This window comes from Catharus ustulatus, chromosome 4, assembly GCF_009819885.2.
Source record: "Catharus ustulatus isolate bCatUst1 chromosome 4, bCatUst1.pri.v2, whole genome shotgun sequence".
Lineage (NCBI taxonomy): Eukaryota > Metazoa > Chordata > Aves > Passeriformes > Turdidae > Catharus > Catharus ustulatus.
Genome location: NC_046224.1, coordinates 52,446,052 through 52,465,473, shown reverse-complemented (window position 1 = coordinate 52,465,473; position 19,422 = coordinate 52,446,052). Strand labels below are relative to the sequence as shown.

General features: G+C 34.7%; 1 protein-coding gene across 5 annotated transcripts in view; it reads left to right on the top strand.

The window, feature by feature from the left end:
- MON2 (MON2 homolog, regulator of endosome-to-Golgi trafficking) overlaps positions 1-19,071 on the top strand; it is a 66,801-nt gene extending 47,730 nt beyond the window's left edge. For 3 of the 5 annotated variants that reach the window (XM_033057401.2, XM_033057400.1, XM_042779183.1), the window contains 9 exons: positions 1,900-2,043; positions 2,564-2,581; positions 2,848-2,976; positions 4,891-5,081; positions 11,670-11,730; positions 13,017-13,140; positions 13,907-14,114; positions 14,819-14,901; positions 16,673-19,071. In XM_033057401.2, the coding sequence (XP_032913292.1) occupies positions 1,900-2,043; positions 2,564-2,581; positions 2,848-2,976; positions 4,891-5,081; positions 11,670-11,730; positions 13,017-13,140; positions 13,907-14,114; positions 14,819-14,901; positions 16,673-16,836 (1,122 nt within the window). In that variant the 3' untranslated portion in view covers positions 16,837-19,071. The remainder of the gene's footprint in view (positions 1-1,899; positions 2,044-2,563; positions 2,582-2,847; positions 2,977-4,890; positions 5,082-11,669; positions 11,731-13,016; positions 13,141-13,906; positions 14,115-14,818; positions 14,902-16,672) is intronic. The other 2 variants (XM_033057403.2, XM_033057402.2) reach the window with 1 other exon arrangement.
- The last annotated feature ends 351 nt before the right edge of the window (positions 19,072-19,422 follow it).

The following is a 19,422-nucleotide window of genomic DNA, read 5'->3' as shown; positions in this document are numbered from 1 at the left end:
ATGCTTTTAATTATTTAATTAAATATTCATTCATGTATTTTGAAAGATATAAGGTATGTTACAATGGTAAGATAAGGTATAAGAATATCATCATAAAAAGGCTTGGGTTGGAAGAAATCTTAAAGGTCATCTAGTTCCAACTGTCCCTGCCATGGAAATGCTCTGGTGTGAATTATTTTGTTTAAATTTCAATTCAGTTTGCTTGGATAGAAGTTGGTATTAAATCTCATTTTTGAATGTGGGTGTGTAAATAACATGAAGTTTTAAAACCTGTCATGTCTACTAAATTTTCATCCTATTCCAGTCAGGAAAGTCAAAGTCAGTTTGGCCCCTTTTTATCCTCCCTTTTCCAGCAGGTCAGTCTAGTCCGAATCCCGTTTTTCCCATTTAATCAGTTTATTTATTAATCTCAGATTTTTCTGTTTTTTAGTCTCCTTATCCAGATGGTCTTAGTTTCCAAAGGCTGCAGGCACTAGGGCTTTTCAAGTAAGGGGTTACCAGAATTTTTAACATGAGGAAAAACTGCACATTATTACGCTCTTGTTCTTGTCAGGATGTTTTAGCTGAAGGTTTCTAAACAATAACAAAAGCAATAACTCTACATGAGAAAGTGAGACATCTCCCTTTCCCTACTCCCAGTGTCAGTGGGTTACCATGGCAGTTACAAGCCTTTGCAAATGCAGACTTCATTAGATGGTACCTCAAACCTCCCATCCCACCTATACTTATGTTACTAACACAACAGCACAGAAGTTCCTAAAAACTTTAGCAGTTTAAGCATTTTTGGACATCAGTAAGATCTGTGAAGTTGCTGTGATCTGTGACTGCTCCTCTTGGCTGTATAAACACTGTACAGTTCACATGACAAGGCAGCTGGCCAGTCCTGATTTGAAGCAAAGGCCGTGCCTCAGATGATTTTAGGCCACAGCAGAGTACCTTCTTCCTCTCTTGAAATCAATTGATACTCTCAGGAGCACACACAGAAGCTAGTGTAAGCATTGAAGAAGAGTATGTAAATATTTGCAGTCTCTGAAATAAAACTGTTTGTGTGTAGGATCAGGTTCTTTGCTGATACGGGAAGACTTGGGTCAGTTCTGATTTTCTCAGAAGTTGTGGAACAACTTTGCAGTTAGAATAGCATGAAAAAAACCTAACATCTGCCAGATTGAACCCTGACTAGTGTAATAAATAGGTTTTATAATGTGATTCCACTAACAAAGGACATAATTGCAACTGAAGAACATGGAAATGGAAGGGAACTTTGGATCTCTTTTCAGGCTTCCATAAGTTGAGGTCATTTTAAACCCTTTGTTTTGTTCTTTGTTGTCTTTTTATTTCTTATTAGAACTAGTCTTCTAGTCTTTTGCTGCTGTAGTGTCAGGGAGTTTGGGGTTTTTTTGGTAGTATCAGTACACTGTTCCTGAAATGTTTTCCTTTGTAAAGGAAGATTGAGTTTCAGCTATACCAAACCATATAATTATCATTTTATTTATATTCCTTTCTATAAGGCACTCTTTTAACTACTTTTTGAAGCCTCCTGTGTTTTACTTCTGAGATTTAAATGTTTATTGAAGTAGAGCTTAACAAAGATGTGGCCAAGTGTCTTACATAAGACTTGACTTTACTGACAAGTCAAAGCAGAGTTGGTAGAGAAAAGTTATCTTTTATTGGATGAGATAGCTGTATATACTGAATTATATATGTCCAGGTATCTTGCCACTTTATTTACTTCAATAAAGTAATAAAATTTAATTTCCTTAAGCTATTGGAACATACAGCACGACTCTTGCATAGTTTTATATGGGTATTTTTCTGTAGGAGTTCCTTGTACTGATACAGGTGGTAAAGCAAAAGCTCAAGAAATACATATTTAAACTTTTGTATTTTCTTTTGATAAAGGCTATATGTGTGGGCTCAGAAGGTATGCAGATAATGTATCCTGCAATCTTTGACCAACTGCTGGCCTTTGTAGAATTTTCCTGCAAGCCTCCACAGTATGGACAGCTGGAAACCAAGCACATTGCAAATGCAAAGTATAATCAGGTAACTAAATAGAAATCCCATTTGTTTCACTTGGCTGGTTAATCCAATTCAGCTTCAGATATAGGTTGTTCAGCAACATGCATTTGTTCAATCTGTAAAAACTTAACTGCATGTTGTGTAGTAAGTTTTTTTTTACATGTTTTTGTTATCTTCTTTTACTCCCTTTGCATTCTTCTTTGCTTTTATGCTTTGTATTCCTTCATGTAGGAATGGTCTGGCTTAGACACCAGACAAATGTCTGAATTTGTACATGAATTAATCTAAAATAATTTGTGCTGCAAGAGATACTAAATTTAACAGAGAGACAGGATAATTTTGAACGGAGAGAAATCCCTCAAGCTGCAGATTTTTGAATTACACATGCTGTAATGAAATGGAACTTATTCAATAATTTTTATTTGTGTGCACTGCTGTTCACTAAGCATGAGCATCTGATTCAGTGTAATCAAAGAGGTAACTATTATGTATGTATTAATTTTTCTTATTCTGTTTGTCCTGCAACACAATGGAATCACACTAGATACAACTATTTGCACCGGTGAGTTAAATTTCCTTAAAGATTGTCCTAATGTAGTTGTCTTGCTTAGACTGCAACATTTCTCCAACTTAAATGTACTTTACTTCAATTTAGAGTACATTTTCATAGCCAGACTACGTTGTATTTGCAGTTTTGTTGCTTGGACCATATTCTTAGCAAACCTTGCATGCATTAAACTGAGAGTTCAGTACAAAACATACACTTTCTGTTCCTTAATTAATCTGTTTTCACATATAATTTAGTAATTTACTCATTCCTTTTCCCAGGCGGAATGGGTGGCATTAAATTATGTACCATTTGCGGAGAGATCATTGGAAGTTGTGGTGGACTTATACCAAAAGACAGCTTGCCATAAAGCTGTGGTAACAGAGAAGGTTCTTCAGAACATTATTAAGGTAAAAATTTGACCTGCATGTGCTCTGAATTTAATTAGCTATATAGAAAATCGTGAGTTTTATTTTCAACTAGTGTTGATAAACACTTCCTGGGAAGCTTCAAGCTGTAGTAAACAGATTGATATTTTATGAAGATGAGCAGCAGGGAAGAATTTCTTTTGAAGCTGGAAGGCTATTTACTAGTCTATATGTATTATTCTTAGCTGGGTAATGCTAGCATCAGTATTTCAGTGCTAAGATAAAAATTAACAAATGAGTTAGGCCACAAAATGTACATCTTTGGGAGTGTTATGCACCTGAGTGTGGTAGATAGGCCTCTTAATAAATATGGCATTGAAGGCCAACGCTCAGTTTCTGTGGACTTGTGTATATACTTTGGGGTGTCTGCTCTGTTACTTTTGTTTTGCTTTTAATGATTTCATGTGTCAGTGAAGCTGGGAAATGTTACAGGTGAGCAAATATACTTTTAAAGTGAAATTGTCAAATGCTTCACTTTTTTTGACCTTTCCATTCCAGCAAAAAATTTTAGTAAATAATAGAAATAATATTTTCCAGAAGTCTGGAAAATAAAAATATATCTGACTTAGCTTGTTTGCAATGACTTGGCTGACATCAGGACTTTCCTGTATAGAAATTTAGAAACCTGAATGTTTTCAAAACAGGTGATATTATTTGAAATCTGTTGTGAATTAAATATTTGTATTTCAAAGTTAATGCAGTTGTTTTCCACTTCCATTTTAATGGGATTGGTGAAACTGATAGAAATACTACTTTTTTGTAACATTTGCAGTTGATAATAATATGATCTGTTGCAATACATGAAAATGCTTTTAAATTTATTTTTCACATCTCTAAAGTCTGTGTTGATTTTTGGAAGTAGATTTGGCATATATGACCAATAACAACAGAAAAAGATGTTCTTTTTATGTCTAGAGTTAGATTCTAGCTGTCATAATTTTTTGCTATAAAGAGTTAATTATAATTGACTCCCTTGTGAGAGTCAGAGTGAGTCTTTTCATCTTTTGTTTTCCGCAAATCAGAGACTGCACTATAGGCATGGTAGGCATACATATAGTACCTGAATTTAGTCACTGTGTATTTGAAATGTCAAGTAAATAACTGGTTTTCCAAGATAACTTACTATCAGGTTCTAAGGTTTGGCTGACAATACTAAATATTATGTGTACTATATGACAATACTATATGTAAGTATAAATAGTTCATATGCCTAATGTTTTAGAATTTATTAATGACTTTGTTTTATAGATATTGAAGATGACTTTCTATGTAAAAGACTTAAAATTTGCTGTGTTTCCATCTGCTTTACATTTGAGTTGTAGCCTTTATCTTAGAATTTCAGTGACTGTTCTTAATTTCAAATTTCATGTGGTTTAATAGTCAGTAATGACCAGATTTTTTCCAATGTTTATGTTCCATTATTTAAAGTTCAGCTTTACTAGGAAAAGCTTAAATTCAATGAGGCTTTTTTCTTTACTCTGGAAGCACTTGGAATGCCTTTATAGGAATGGGACTGAATTCTCCAGAACACACTCATGACAACAGACTGCCTGCAGTCTTTCAGATGTTAGGAAAGCCCATTTGTCACACTCAGCAGAAATGGTGGATGACAATACAGAAAAAGAAAATTAGTGCATGACTTCGTGGTGTAAATGATAATGGATCAGTTCTGACTTCTAACCTTGTACTTGGCTACAGACCTGTGCTTTAGCCAGCTGGTATGTGATAAACTGTCTTCAGAATTGCATTTGTAAAGGGCCATCTCATACACTAGCAGAATAGGTAGGGATGTGTACTGCCATCTATGACAGTGCCCTCTGAGATCTTGTGCAGAAATTTGTTGTCATCTTAGAATTCTGAGCACCTATAAATTTTGTTTTGACTTTCATTTTGCAGACACTTAGAATACCTCTTAGTCTGAAGTACTCGTGTCCTTCTGAAAGCACATGGAAGCTAGCTGTGTCCTCTCTTCTCAAAGTTCTCTCCATTGGACTACCTGTTGCAAGGCAGCATGCATCTTCTGGAAAATTTGACAGCATGTGGCCAGAGCTAGCGAATACTTTTGAAGACTTTTTATTCACAAAAAGGTAAACACAATTTCTTTTTTTATGTTTTTTAAAGGAAAATACTCATAAATCTGTTCACTTTATGTCAGTAGAGCTATTTGATATATTAAGTTTGTTTTAATGAATAATGCAGAAAAGGTAACCAATCTGTCTACTTCAAAAAGCTATACTTTTAGAAAGTAGTACAACAAGCTTCAATTAAAAGATGAACTGTATAAGAGCAAGAAAGAACTCAGCTGAACTCTCAATGTAAGGCATAGTTGTTCTGAACAGGACAGGGAGTCCTGTATGGACTCCAAGGACGTTTTCTCTAGATTTGATAGAGCTGCTGATATGTACTCAATTTTTTCCTTTCTTCACTTTGAACAGAGTTGCAATAGTATTTTTTTCTAACTAGGGTGAACAACATTAACTATATGTATTTCTCCTGAGTTCCATCTTGAAATACTTCACTTACTGTGAATTTTTGAAATTGTTTTCATAAACCACTGTTCACTTAGAAGCCCATAGTTTTGTATTTTTCTACCTAAGATGAGTGCACCTTAATAATTAACCACACTTTATTTATGATACTTTATGAAAAGTGTAGCTAAATAGTCATATTTATGACTACAAAGATGGACAGATTCCTCTCGAGAATCGAACACATTCTCAGTCTGCAATAAGCAGGCTGAAAAAGTCCAGAAGTGAAAAATAATAATGATCAGAGAGGGACAATTTAATCATAGAATGGTTTGAGTTGGAAAGGATCTCAATGCCCATCTAGTTCCAAGTACCCTGCTATGGGCAGGACACCTCCACCAGACCAGGTTGCTCAGAGCCCCATTCAACCTTGCCTTGGATCTATTAATTTGTTTAACCAAAAGACTATAACATTAGCAAAACATTGTACATTTTCAGAATATAATAAAAGCTTGCTTCAGAGAAGAATTTTTTTGTCCCTTGGCAATGGGTAAAAATCTATTTCAGTACAGCAAAGATTTCCTAGGTTAAGGGAACCTTTTGCTCTAAGGAAGGTTTGATATTTCAGATAATTGCTTAGGAGTGGTGTGGAATTTTCATCTTCTGTAAACATCTGTGGGCAAGCATCTTTTAGGAGTAGTTTAAGTATATCTAATAGTGTTTTAGAATAAAGAACAGGGTGGAACATGAAAAATTTAATTCCCTGATTTTCAGAATAAATGAATCTTTTTTTTTTAACAGAGAACAGTAAGGTTCTTCAGTGCCTTATGCTAATATGGTGTGTTTCAAAACTAAACACACAAAAGTCAGCAATCAAACACAGCTGTATTTACTAATGATGGATAAATAGCAGCTTGCCCAAAACAAACAAAAAATAAATACCAATGAAAATTTATTTGAGAGACACATCCGTTAGTGAAAACGTTTGTAATAATGAATGGGTTTTGAATATCATCAATAGGGTTACATGGCTATCAGGTGAAAAACTTTCCTATTGTTTTTGCATTTACTTGAAAGAAAATTCTATTATGTAGGAGGACCTTAAAATAGAAAAGGTCATCATGATGGCTTAAAAGGCACTTCAATCATCCAAATTTTTATTTTATGCCTCACTGTTTCTTTAATGTAAAATAATCTTTGCAGTATCTTGCTTGGTTTTCTTTTCAGCTGCAGTTAGTATTCTTGCCTCCATTCTGAGATAGGCAGTCCACATCAGTTAACACCCTATAATCTATATCATTGTTGGATTTAAAGAATTCAAATTAAGGTTTTTCAGGTTATTGTAGAATAATGTATGTTCACTTAAAAGTTGCTTTGGGAATAAATATTAGTATTTGTTGTAATTTAATTAGTCCTACATATTTTCAAAGCAAATTGAGCATTTCCATTTTGCATGTTCTTAGCTGAACAAGTCTAGTACTGCTACAGTTTTTTTGGTATTAATTGTTCATAAGTCCAGGGAAGTAAAATTATCACAGCTTTTCAGTGTAATTCATCTGCATGACCTTTTAGGCCAAATATGTTGTCTGTTTTTTTTTTAATCTACAGTGAGTGATTTATACTTGAATATTATTTCAAACATACCATTTCATCTTACGTGTTGCTTGCTATAAAATATTATTCTTTATACTAATTCTAATACCTTCTATCATTTGTTATACATGGGCAAATATTCTCTGGAGGTAGAAGAAAAATAGTACTTGTATGAATATTTATGATGTCTGTCTTGACTTAAGTCTAGTTTTGCTTCTTTAGCAACCAGAGTGCATACTATAATTTAACATACGAAATGTGTTTTAGAGAAAAATTTTTGATTCTAATTAAAGGTGTCCTTAGAAAAGTATAGGAAACTTTTTTTTTCACTTAAATTAATTTGAACCTTAAAGTTTCTAAGGCACCAAAAATAGGCCAGTATATTATAGAACCAGATGGCTGCAGCAAGATAATTTTACCTGTTAGTATAATGCCCCATCATTATGCTTTCCAGACTTGTTGAAAGTAGATGAATTTTCTAAAATGGTTGTATTTCATGTGGTACAGAATGTATGGGGTTGTCTTTGTTTTTGTTTGGTTTTGTTTTTTTTTTTACCTCCCTAATATTCATCTTTTTCTAAATAGCAGTTTGCCTTCCAAGTGTATGGTTCTCCTACATGCAGTTAGAGCCCTGTCCCTTGGTATCTTTAGGATAGATAGATAGATGGATGACTTTTCTGTTCTTTCTGTATGCCTGAGCCTTGTGCTCCTAAAAAACATTAAAGCTAGAAAGGGAGTACATCTTCCTCATGCCAGTAGTCAGGACAATTAGTAATAGCAGTCATTTCTCCTTTTCTTCATCCTTTTCATTCTCCTCCTCCTCCCCATATTGCTACTGAAGCGTCTCTCTCGCTGTGATGCAAGGAGGGCTCTAGAGATAGCTGTGGAAGTTCCCCACATTGAGGTAATTCTCTTCTGATTTCCTTTGCTAAAATCTTTCTGCACTCTGTGCAAGATGCTATGAGACTACCCTCGGCAAGTAGGGCAACCTGACCTTTTTGGTTTGAAAATTGCTAAATTGTGTCTCCTAAGGGTTCATAATTGCAGTTTACTTAGTCTCTTAATTTTGTATTGAAATTGAATTCAGAATTTTCAAATTTAGTGTGTTCTTTCAATTTTTTTTGGTAATTCTATTAGAAATCATATGTTAGTCATAGTGGTGCCTTATTCCAGGGTACTTTGAGAGAATCTATTCATGGTTTTGAAAGTAACAGTTAAAATTTATTGCTGAGTGGATGTGCATGTCATCTTTCAGGTTGCAGGGGAAGGCAGTGAGAATATGCTTCCCAACTATCCATGTTAATCCTTTATTTAAGGTCAGCCATGTGGTATAGAACTGTTTTTGGTGTGTTTCCTGATTATTTATCTTACTCATGAGTTATGTTTTTTAAAACTTCTGGTACTACTTGGATTTTTGTCCATATCACCAGAATCAATTAACGAAGCCACAGCTGAGAAGAGGAGAGTGCCTTTAGTTAGATTTGTGAACTTAAATTGGTTTTAGTAATCCTGCTGAGCCCTGACCAAGTGGCTTCACTGCAGCTGTGAGTCAGGTCATCTCTAGTGTCTTTCCTACTTGCAGATGTATCATGCAGGACAGTGAGGTCATTAAGTTAGGTGCAGGAGAGTACAAATCCTACTAAGGCCAACACGGATTGAAAAGGTTCTGAAGCACAAGGAATTTGGGAAATGCAGTTCAGTTGAATTCCCAAGAGGCTGACGGTGAGACAGAGTAACCCGTTATCTGGATTTTTAGCATCCTCCAACATGTCACCCCTTGTGACAGGAGTAGTTAGATATATACAGTTAGATCTGAATATGGTTAGAACTCAAAATTCACTTTCTTATGCTGGCATTCTGTGCTCTTTGTTTCAATGAAACTGGAATGTTATGTCATAAAACCCCCTTCCTTTTCTTCCTTCAGTCTTACACATTTTCATACTCCACACTTTCCACTATTAAGTGTTCAAAGTGATCTGTGCTGTTGTCTGTCCAGGCTTTATGCAAAACTAGGTAAATGGCTTCCTTTTCTACCTCCTCTTAAAACCTTTATTCTCCAGGCCTGACTTAGCACTGCTGGGATGGTTCTAAACATGAAACATCTGCATCTCTAAGACTCACAAAAGCCTTAATGCAGTCCTTCTAGCAACACTGCATAACAGATTTGATTAGGTTTTTTTCCTTTAGCTTTCATTAAAATATGCGAGTGCACATTGTCTTATTTTTGTAAGCATGTTCTTCAGGTTTTCTACCTGGCTGAGAATTGGGTATAAAAATGAAGTTATTTCACTGATGTTCTAAATTTTTAACCAATATTTCAAACATTTTTCTAGTCTAACTCATAACTCTTCTAGTCACCATTGTCCTAGAAATCGTATATATATATAGCCTAATATTGCTTTTGGCAATGAAACTAAGTTGGCATTGATTAGACAAGAGGTCTGTGTAATTTGGACCCTTGAATTAAAGCTCTGTGAATAGCTATATTTAAAATAGTGAACCTCCTTGGCATGGTCCCACCTCTGTCTTTTGGGTAGGAACAATTTCAAGCCAGCTATGGGGCTAAATGAGAGAGGATATTCACTGATTTTTAAAAAGGACAAAGGACAGCAGAAATCATCTCTGCAGCTTTGTATAACATGGGATTTCAAATATAGCCAAGAGAGCCCAGGTAGATGAAAAAGGAAAATGTTACTGTCAAAGAGAATTAACTTCTAACACAGAAGTTTCAGCTTTAAAAAAAATTAAAAAATTAAGCAAACTACAGCTGAGGGGACTCAATCTTGATGACAAGACTCAATCAAGATGACATTTAAAATTAATACATTTCATGTAAGTTACTTTACACAAAATTGTTTTCTAGTAAGAAGCTGGTCTGTTTATTATTTCATATTGTACTTCTTTCCCAGAGGCTTTCATAGAAGCATGTCAAGCCATTATCTACAATAAAATTCACCAAATGTGTGTGTGTGTATATATATATATATATTTATATATTATTTATTAGAGCAAAAGTTTATGCTCACATGAGGGAATTAAATCAATACTTTCCCAAAAGATGCTTCTGAACAGAGTGCTGTGCACAGCTGGACTCCAAGTGGTTGTTAGGTCTTGGCTCTGAAGCACTCCCTGTTCAGTGGGCAGTGGCTGGGAGCTCTGTACTGAGGAAGGTTGCTGCATCACATTCTTTCCTGTCTCTTGACTCTCCAGTATGGTTTGGATATGTTCTGCCAGAACAGCAAAGCATTTGGCCCCTAGATAGATGTATCCATATAGACAAAATCTGTTTAGTTGGGAATAATTTGCTACGTGAACAAATATGTACCATAATCTGTAGTAGATAAGGTAGATCAGATATGGATGATTGGGCAGAAAACACCTCTTTAAGTAAACCTCAGCTCAGAAAGTGAGTCATAAATTAGGAAGTGTCAGACTGAAATCTTACCATGTAGTTCAACATGACTTGCATTTCTATACATCATAATAGCTTACATTACTCTTTAAAGATTTTGCATACTTAACTATGTGGTAGAAAAGGTACTGACTGAACAGCTGCTTAAAATTTTATTTTATTCTATGTTTTCAGCATAAAATTCCAGACTTCCTGATTGATTAATACACAACCCAGTAATAAATACAATAACTTCATATTTTATTCTTTTTGTTTTTTCTACTCATACATGTAACACATGTCCATTTCATAGATAGTGATCTAGACTTTATCTGCATAAAGTCTCTTTGAGGAGCAGAGATATATTTACTTTTCAAGCAGAAACATTGGTACATACATCATACATTTCTAATTGTCAAAACTGAAAATTAGCTGAAGGTGTGAAGAATGATGTTCTGGTGTGTTATGCTAAGTATTCAGAAGATGGGGGAAAAAAGCCTATCTCAGAAAAATCTTACTCATCTTTGTCAGCAGCATACAGGAGCACTGGAAGAAAAAATCACACAAAACAAAACATCTGTCAGCTAAACTTACCAGATTTGAATTAGATTTCAAAACTGTCAAAGTTATTAAACTCTCATTAAAATTGGCAATGATGGGATGGAGGAGACAGGCCCAGATGACTACCCTTATGAGGACAAGATTGGCATAGGTCCATAGTCCAGTCCTGGGCAGGTGCCTTGCCTGTGAGCATGTGCTTAGCTCTGAACTATCCCCCATGGGGTCTGTTGAGTCTCTTCTGGACATTTCATCTGAAAATAAATTCATATATATATATAAAATGGAAGAACTCCCAGAAGTTCTAAATTTCTTCAAAACTATTGTTAATAAGATGGGGTTTTCTTTCAATAAAGTTCCTTAAGAATGAGAACAAATGCATCATTTCAGTTAGCAGGGGAAAAGGACATGGTAATATCCCATTAATGAAAAATGTAAAATTTAAGATGTATCATTAAAACTCAAAATTATTCTTCTTGCATAGTGAGTGAAAAGACTAGGTTGTTCAAAGCCCTCATCCAGCCTGACCTTGTGATCATTTATCATTACTATATAATAGTACCAACTTTCTGCATGTAGTGACTGTAAATGTAATGCACTTTCCCATACTTAACTCCTTACACCTGTTGTAAATTTGAAGTATAACATAGTGTGTTTATTTTTAGTACACCTCCTGATAATCTCTCAATTCAAGAATTTCAGAAGAATGAGAGTATTGATGTTGAGGTAAGGAGCCTATAACAAATATACCATTGAAATTAACAAGTTAGTGACATTCACGAGTTGCATTTTGTTCTGAAATAATATCTTAAAGTTACTCTTTCATTACTTTTTCTGTGATACTGTTTTCATTTTTGAAAAACAAGGCGGAAAATTCATAGGTCTGGAACTCAGCTGCTTCAGAGTGATGCAAAAAGTAGGAAGGAAATGGGAGGCCAAAAACCACTTCTTGTCATGTTAACTTCAAAACAGTATAGACTGGCTAAACCAGAATGTGTTTCTGCCTCTAACTCATTATGTGATCCTTATTTATTATGTTATTGCTGAGCATTTACACCAGTAATTGTAGACCACAGAGAAAACTGAGAATTAAACCTGAAACGAGTGCGCTCTGTGTTGAGAGAGCGGTCAGCAAAAATTCATTTTTTCTTAGACTTTGTTGCCCTTAAGATGTGTTCTCTATTCTAAGAAGCTTTGGCATAAATGAAGAAATTATGTGTAGTTTGTGCAACACAGAGATCGCTGTAATTGTAAAGAATGTTTGGTTGCCTAAGTCCGAAGAAAATTAGAAGATGATACCTGAAGTGAGAAGGGACTTTTTTTGCTCCGGGACAAAAAAATGTGGCAGAACAGAGATTAGAGGTACAAAGCAAAAGAAGTTGCAGAGAAGACATGGCAGTATTTGTGGTTTCATTACCTGTTATCTTTCCAGAGGGGTGGCTGGGACACAAAAATACCTGGATAAAAAGTGAGAGCATGCAGCCAGCACAACTCAAATCTGATGCATTAATTTATGGAGATGTAAACCCATTTTGTTCCTGAATTGGGAGCATCAAGACAAGGATAGAGAGCATTTCTTTTAATGTGTATTGCCATAAGCTTATTTGGATAATTAACACACTTGTTTCACTTGGCAGTCACGTTGTTAGGAATGGGTATGTGTGTTAATGTCATAGAGAGGGTATTGAATAGGGGTGGAGGGAGAGAAGGAATCCTAATGTTAGATCTTCTCTTTTCAAAACCATAAATTCGACTTGAAGAATATACTTCAAATGTCATTTGAAATCTGATCAGAAGCTCTGGCAAAAGCAGCAGGGGGAAAGGTTTTTATTTCAAGTTTAATGTCCCATGGAATACCACACTCTTGGACATACCTGCAAATTTTAAATGCTAGCAAAAGAAGATTTTGCAAAGTCTAATTAGGCCTTTTGCTCTCGTTAAATGCTTCTTCATACTAGATTTACAGTTTTAGTATTTATAAAACCAATATAAATATGTGTAATTTATTTTAGGTGGTGCAGCTTATCAGCACAGAGATACTGCCATATGCTAATTTTATTCCTAAGGAATTTGTTGGTCAGATAATGACTATGCTCAATAAAGGCTCAATACATTCTCAGTCATCCTCCTTTACAGGTATGGTATCTGAATGACAAAAATTACAGTGTTTAAATCTACTAGAAAAAAATTAAAATGTTGAGTGTACTTATTATGATAAAGACTTGAAGTTCCCTGGCACGTATTCAGTATAGACTGTTTGATATCCAACTTTTTATATAAATTATATTTTGTGGAAGTTGCCAAGCTTTCCTTCCAATTTTTTAAAAATTACTTCCTTACTGCTTGGGCCGTACTATATATAATATTGTACTTGTGTTACCTTCTACATAGTTTATTTTCCTTTGTGCCAGTTCTAATAATCATTTCAGACACTTGTAAGACAGACCTCCTGTTCTTAAAACCTAAATTACTTTAATGTAACTATATGGTGCACGTAGCCAGATAGCTTCTCTCCATTAAGAAAAAACTTTTGTAGGGGTTTTTGGAAAGAACTAAAAAAAGGACATAAGCCATTACATAGAAAAATACTTAAATTTTACAGTACCAAGTATGAGTATTTAAGATGTAGGATTGAGTTTGTTGTTTTTAGATGATTTCATGTATTTTATAATTAAAGCAATGTCAGATATGTGACATGTGGCATAATTCATCTCATGTTCAGAACTGCCGTGATTTTTGCATAGTCATTTTTTTCTTAGAACGTATTCTTAATATGTTCTTATCACTGTTAATATTTTTTAATACTAGAGGAGTAATAACCTTTTCTCAGCACATAATAAGCAGTTTGAAATGCAGCATCATGCACACTGCACAACTGAAATGAATCATTTTACTTTGACAGAAGCTGAAATAGATATTCGAATGAGAGAGGAGTTTTCTAAGGTGTGTTTCGAAACACTGCTCCAGTTTTCATTCAGTAATAAAGTCACAACTCCTCAAGAAGGATACATTTCTAGAATGGCACTTTCTGTGCTCTTGAAAAGGTCACAGGATGTACTGCATCGCTACATAGAAGATGAGAGATTGAGTGGCAAATGTCCTCTTCCACGGTATGTGCGTTGTCTTTAGAAAATAAAGGTATTACCAGGACTTTGAGAAGAAGTTTGCATTCAAAATATCACTTAGTCATGAAAAAAAATGAGGGGAGTGGGAGAGAATGAAATTTTAAAGGCACAGAAATGTTTATGGGGAAGATATTTCAAAGAAAATGCTGGTACCCAATATTTCTTAAAAAAACTGGAAGTAACAATGGTCATATTCTGTGCTGTTATAACAGTTTTCAGTTACTGAAACAATGTTTCTGATATCTCTAGCGGTATATTTCTGAAATCTGATTTCCCTTTATTCCCAGTAGAGCTATGTGTAGTTTCTAATTGAGAGGCGAGTAGAATCTCCTCAAAAATAAAACATCCAAACAGTAATATTGTGAATCATTACTCAAGTAATTGTTCTTGAAATGAAAAAAATAGATTGAAAAACTAAGAAATTCTTTAAAATGGGAACTTACTTGAAATTCACTTCACTTTTGAAGGTTTTGATCATGAGTGTGGAAATTGATAATCTTTATGTTAGCCTTATGTACTTTGATGAGTGTGTTTTCAGACTGAGATTTGTATGGTGTTACTGTTTCCAGTATCAAAGTTAAAGCTGTCCTAGCTGAGACAACAGGAATAATGGTGGGAAACTTTTTCTATAAAACTTGCATTCTTGAAATAAAAACGAGTAGTTGACTGTTGCATTTTTTCTTTTGTAGGCAGCAAGTAACAGAAATCATATTTGTCTTAAAAGCTGTCAGTACTCTCATAGATTCACTTAAAAAGACTCAACCTGAAAATGGTAAGTTATTGTTAAATAAAATGGTTCTAAAAAAGGTAACATTATGTCTGCCCCAAAGATGCATTTACTATTTCCTTTACTAGTCTTCCCAGAAGTTTGAAAGAAAAGTGTGCTCTGTAAGAGTTTGTAATTCTTTGTATATGTAGGAGACAGAAAGAAACCTCATGAATTTTTTCCAGTACAACTAAAAGTATAAGGACCTAAGATGTTTAATAAAAGAGAACTTCATTTTCTGATGTTCTGTATTAGATAAAGCTTAGCATTTTCCAAAAACAAAGAAAAAATCCCATTCCATAAAATATTAATGGAATTCGTAAATATATGAAGCCTGGCTAGATCCCTTTTTCCTTCTCATGATACTTTTTTAGGTTGCTATGGATCATGTTCACATAGGTGCACTCTGCAGTTAAAGGGTGTGGAAGTTAAATGCACAGACAGGCTGGTAGATACTTACACTTCTGGTCTTGCTTTCCTTCTCTTCCTGCTCTATTATCCTCTGTCCTCTGGATTGACCTTAGCTCATTGATGCCTGAGTAAATGTATTGACAGATGTATTTAAAGGGCTGAATCAAATGAAAGACCTCAACTTCATTTATAATCACCTATCCTGTTCCTCCTGTAAGCCGCACCTCTGGTATGCATGGAGAGTTCTTGGAAGGAAACTTAATCATGAGTCTTGGTTAAATCCACTGTATTGGACTCTGAAATTCTGACAGAATTGTGTATACAACATTTCCCTGTACCTCCCTGCTTTTGATATTAAGAGGAACGGGAAAAAAACCCACCTTTTTAATCCTGAAGCAAACAAACAAATAAACAAAGTGGGTTTCTGGAAAGAGGCAGTGCCTCATCAGCATCATCACTGAGGAGGCAGGGAGGGTTATTATGATGTGGTTTCCTAGGTTCATGGCAAAAGTCTGCAGGCAGAGCTATGCAGAGGATGCATAAAGACTTTTGGCTAACCCTGAAGCTAATTGAAGTACTACTTTGGTGGGTCTTCCTCTTAGAGGGGTAGAGAAGACAATTCATCCCTCTTCCTGCAGTGGGAGACATACTTCCCCTGGTCCATATGCACCAGTGCTAGCCAAACTCCCACACACTGTCTTAGAAAGAGAACCACTGGACAAATGACAGAATAGTTTCACTCCCACTTCTTCTACCTTTTAATAATTTTATTTAAATTTCTAATGTTGTCTAAAGCCAGGGTTTTGTTCTCTTTTGAAAGCAGAGCTAAAACAGAAATAAACAAGGAACTGACATTATAATAAGAATCATACTATAATGTTTAATTTTACTTTTTGGACTAATAAAACTTTACCATGGATATTTTTTGTCATTGTGTCCAGTGTTTCTACCTTTGCTTTCTATAGCTCTTGTAATCTGAAATTATCTGAAATCAATAGAAAGTCTCATTGCTGACAATTTTGCAAAAGTCAAATATGCATCCAGTTCCATTTTCTATCAATAGCTGAGAAAAGCAGGCAAAAAATGCGTGTGTATTACATATTGAATGGCAGTATTATCTTAAATCTGTCAGTTCTTCATCCCAAAGACATGGTGAATGACTCGTGTAGAGACACAAATGGTTTTCCTGCAGAAATCCTGGCCCATATCTGAGTGCCCTCTGTGGATGCCATAGTATCCATATAGCACCAAGTACCTATGTTTGGGCACACTGTGAATCTGCCATTACTTAGAGGCATTGGGAAATATCTATTGTCAGTATTTGGACAGTGATAAGTGATTCAATCTGTTCTTTTCTTCCCTGCAGTTGATTCTAGCACATGGGCACAAGTTATTGCCTTGTACCCGACTTTAGTAGAATGTATCACCTGCTCATCCTCAGAAGTGTGCTCTGCTTTGAAGGAGGCACTGGTTCCCTTTAAGGACTTCATGCATCCACCAGCAGCCAAGGTACAGAATGGAGAGTCTTGACCCCATAAAACTTCTTTTTTATTCTTGAAGGGAATATCCAAAAATGTTTGCTCCTGAGTGAAGTTTCTCTGAGGAAATCTCTTGTGACTAGTACTTTGGCAACCAGTGCTGCCTGCCTCTTAACTGTACTAACAAGAGCTCAGTAAGTCGTCAATACAGGCTTTATCTCAAAGGTTCCAGAGTGAGTAGCAGTGCAAACCTTTAATAAATTTAACTGACTAGTTGGAATCATTTATAATCTAATGTACTTGCTACAGTATCTTGAAGTGGTGATTGAAAAGTGGGCTTATGTACAGCTTGTTGTGTATGTGTTAATGATGTAATTAAAAATATTTCAATTCAGTCAGATTTATTAGGCTGGTGTTTTGCACCCTTTTTTGAAGTACAAATTGTACTAAAATTTTATGCAAGATGGTACTGTAACATTCCATATATCTGTAACCAGCCTTTGTAAACAAAGGGAACTGATATACTTGTGTGTATAATAAATGGTACAGTTATGTATAAAATAGTTGCATTTATTATTTAAATTCTTTTAAAAATATTGATAATGTCAAATGCTTGAAAATGTATTTATTATGAATAAGTTGTATGCTTGCATTTTTACTTACAATTTGCCTTCTAAATTGCCAGATATGCTCATTCATATCTGATCATGTTAGTTTTTGCTTAATTGAATGTATCTTCTTTGTGGCCATTGGACATCTGGAAAGGGTCATATAACAAAAGATTGAAGCAAGCAGTCACAGTCTGCCAATCTCAAACTTCAGAGTAGTTGACCTGAAATAAGTTTCAATATGCAGAAATCCACTGTAGCACTTCAACACTACCATACCTCACTTCATAATAAATTTGTTTCAAGATGTTTGTTCTACTTAACTCTATCCATTTTTGAAGTTGCAGCCTTGCTTTAAAAAGAAAACAAACTTATTTGAGGGTTGTTAGCCTGTTTTGACCTTCTTGGCAAGTATCAAGTCTTTGAATCATGACCCAGGAAAGGCAAGTTCAAATATCTAAAATACTTGGCTGTCGTATTGTGTTCAATAATTTTAAGTGTTTTGTTTTGTAATGTCTTTTCAACCCAAACAAATTGTTCTAATCTTTTAATTATAAACTGTTTCTGATAAAAACCATGAGAAGTGTATTTTTGAAGATAGTTACTCAGTTAGAAATGCAGTAAAATCTGTCATGAAGTAAATGTGAATTTATTTCACGTTAATATAATACACAACTGAAGCAAACCACTTTTAATAGTATTGTTTTTAAAGTTTGTTATCTAGCATTTAAACTCTTATTTAATGAATTTTGATTTCTTAATGTTTCACCTGTATTCACATTTTTAATCTGTGATGTGAAAGCACAAAGGCCAAATGTTTAAAAAAAAAAGAAAAACAGGTGCCTTTCTATGGATTTCAGAGCTTACTTTTAGGGTTTTGTTTCTTCAAGTCTTTTGTAGATATTAAAAGATTGTCATGCATAAGAAATGGTATTACATCTGTTTGCTTTGCACTTTCCTTGTTAAAGGAACGCTGATTGGTACATGTAAATAGGTGTAAAAGTTGTAGAAGCTTCAAGCTGAAGGTGTGATGAACTGGTCAGGGTTACCCTGCAGGAATAATGTCCTCCAGGTAGTTCTTTGGACAGCTGGCTCCCACAAGTCTCCAGTTTATGGTTCTTTTTAAAAGCTTTCCATTTCAAAGTATGGTAAATATTAAAAGAGGCTTCAGGACCTTGCACATTTCTGTGACTAAGCTTGCATGGGACCTGAATAGTTTTAAGAGAATACACAGTTTACATTAAGGAAACAAATGTTTCTTGTTAATAGAATTGATGTCAAAATACCTTCTCTGGAGGAGCAGTTCCAGGATACTGCAGAACTGGATCTTACAAGTAACAACATCATCCATACTCTGAAAGTGAAAACCTGACAATTGGTCTCCTAATTAGTGGAAGTCAAGGTCATTAAAGAAACAAACTGTAGGACAGGAAAGAAGGGAATTAATTTGTTTTAGAATATATAGGTGTGCAGTCCTAGGTATGGGTGAATTTTTTTCTAGTTTCAAATGGATTTTTCAGTGATAATACAGATGCAATTGTCCACTGAGGCTTATCTCCATCTTTATCTGTAATTCAAAATGGGCTGCATGAGTCTTTCTTCACACTAGAGCTTAGACTACTTTACACCTATGAATGTTAATCTTCAAAAGGTTTTGAAATAAACTACCCAGGAACTAACTTACCATCCTTTCCTCTTAATTACAAAATGAATAATATCTGTGCTATTTGAGGCATGTTTTGGACATGCAGTCTGAGGTTGACTGTATTAAAATTGCTTTTTTGTATTTTGTATAAATAGTTGGAAAACTAAAAACAAAGCTACTTAGCTTAGAAAATGTTTTCATTGATTAATTCTGTCTGTGTACAAGAATTATTCCCTTTACTGCACCTTCTTCTACAACACTCAAATATTTCATCCAACTTGAAATATCAGTTTATTTTTTCTATTTGTACTTTTTGCTAAGGGCTTCTTTGAGGCAAGCAGCATTTTTGAATATTTAAATTTCACATTTTTACATGTTTCTAGCA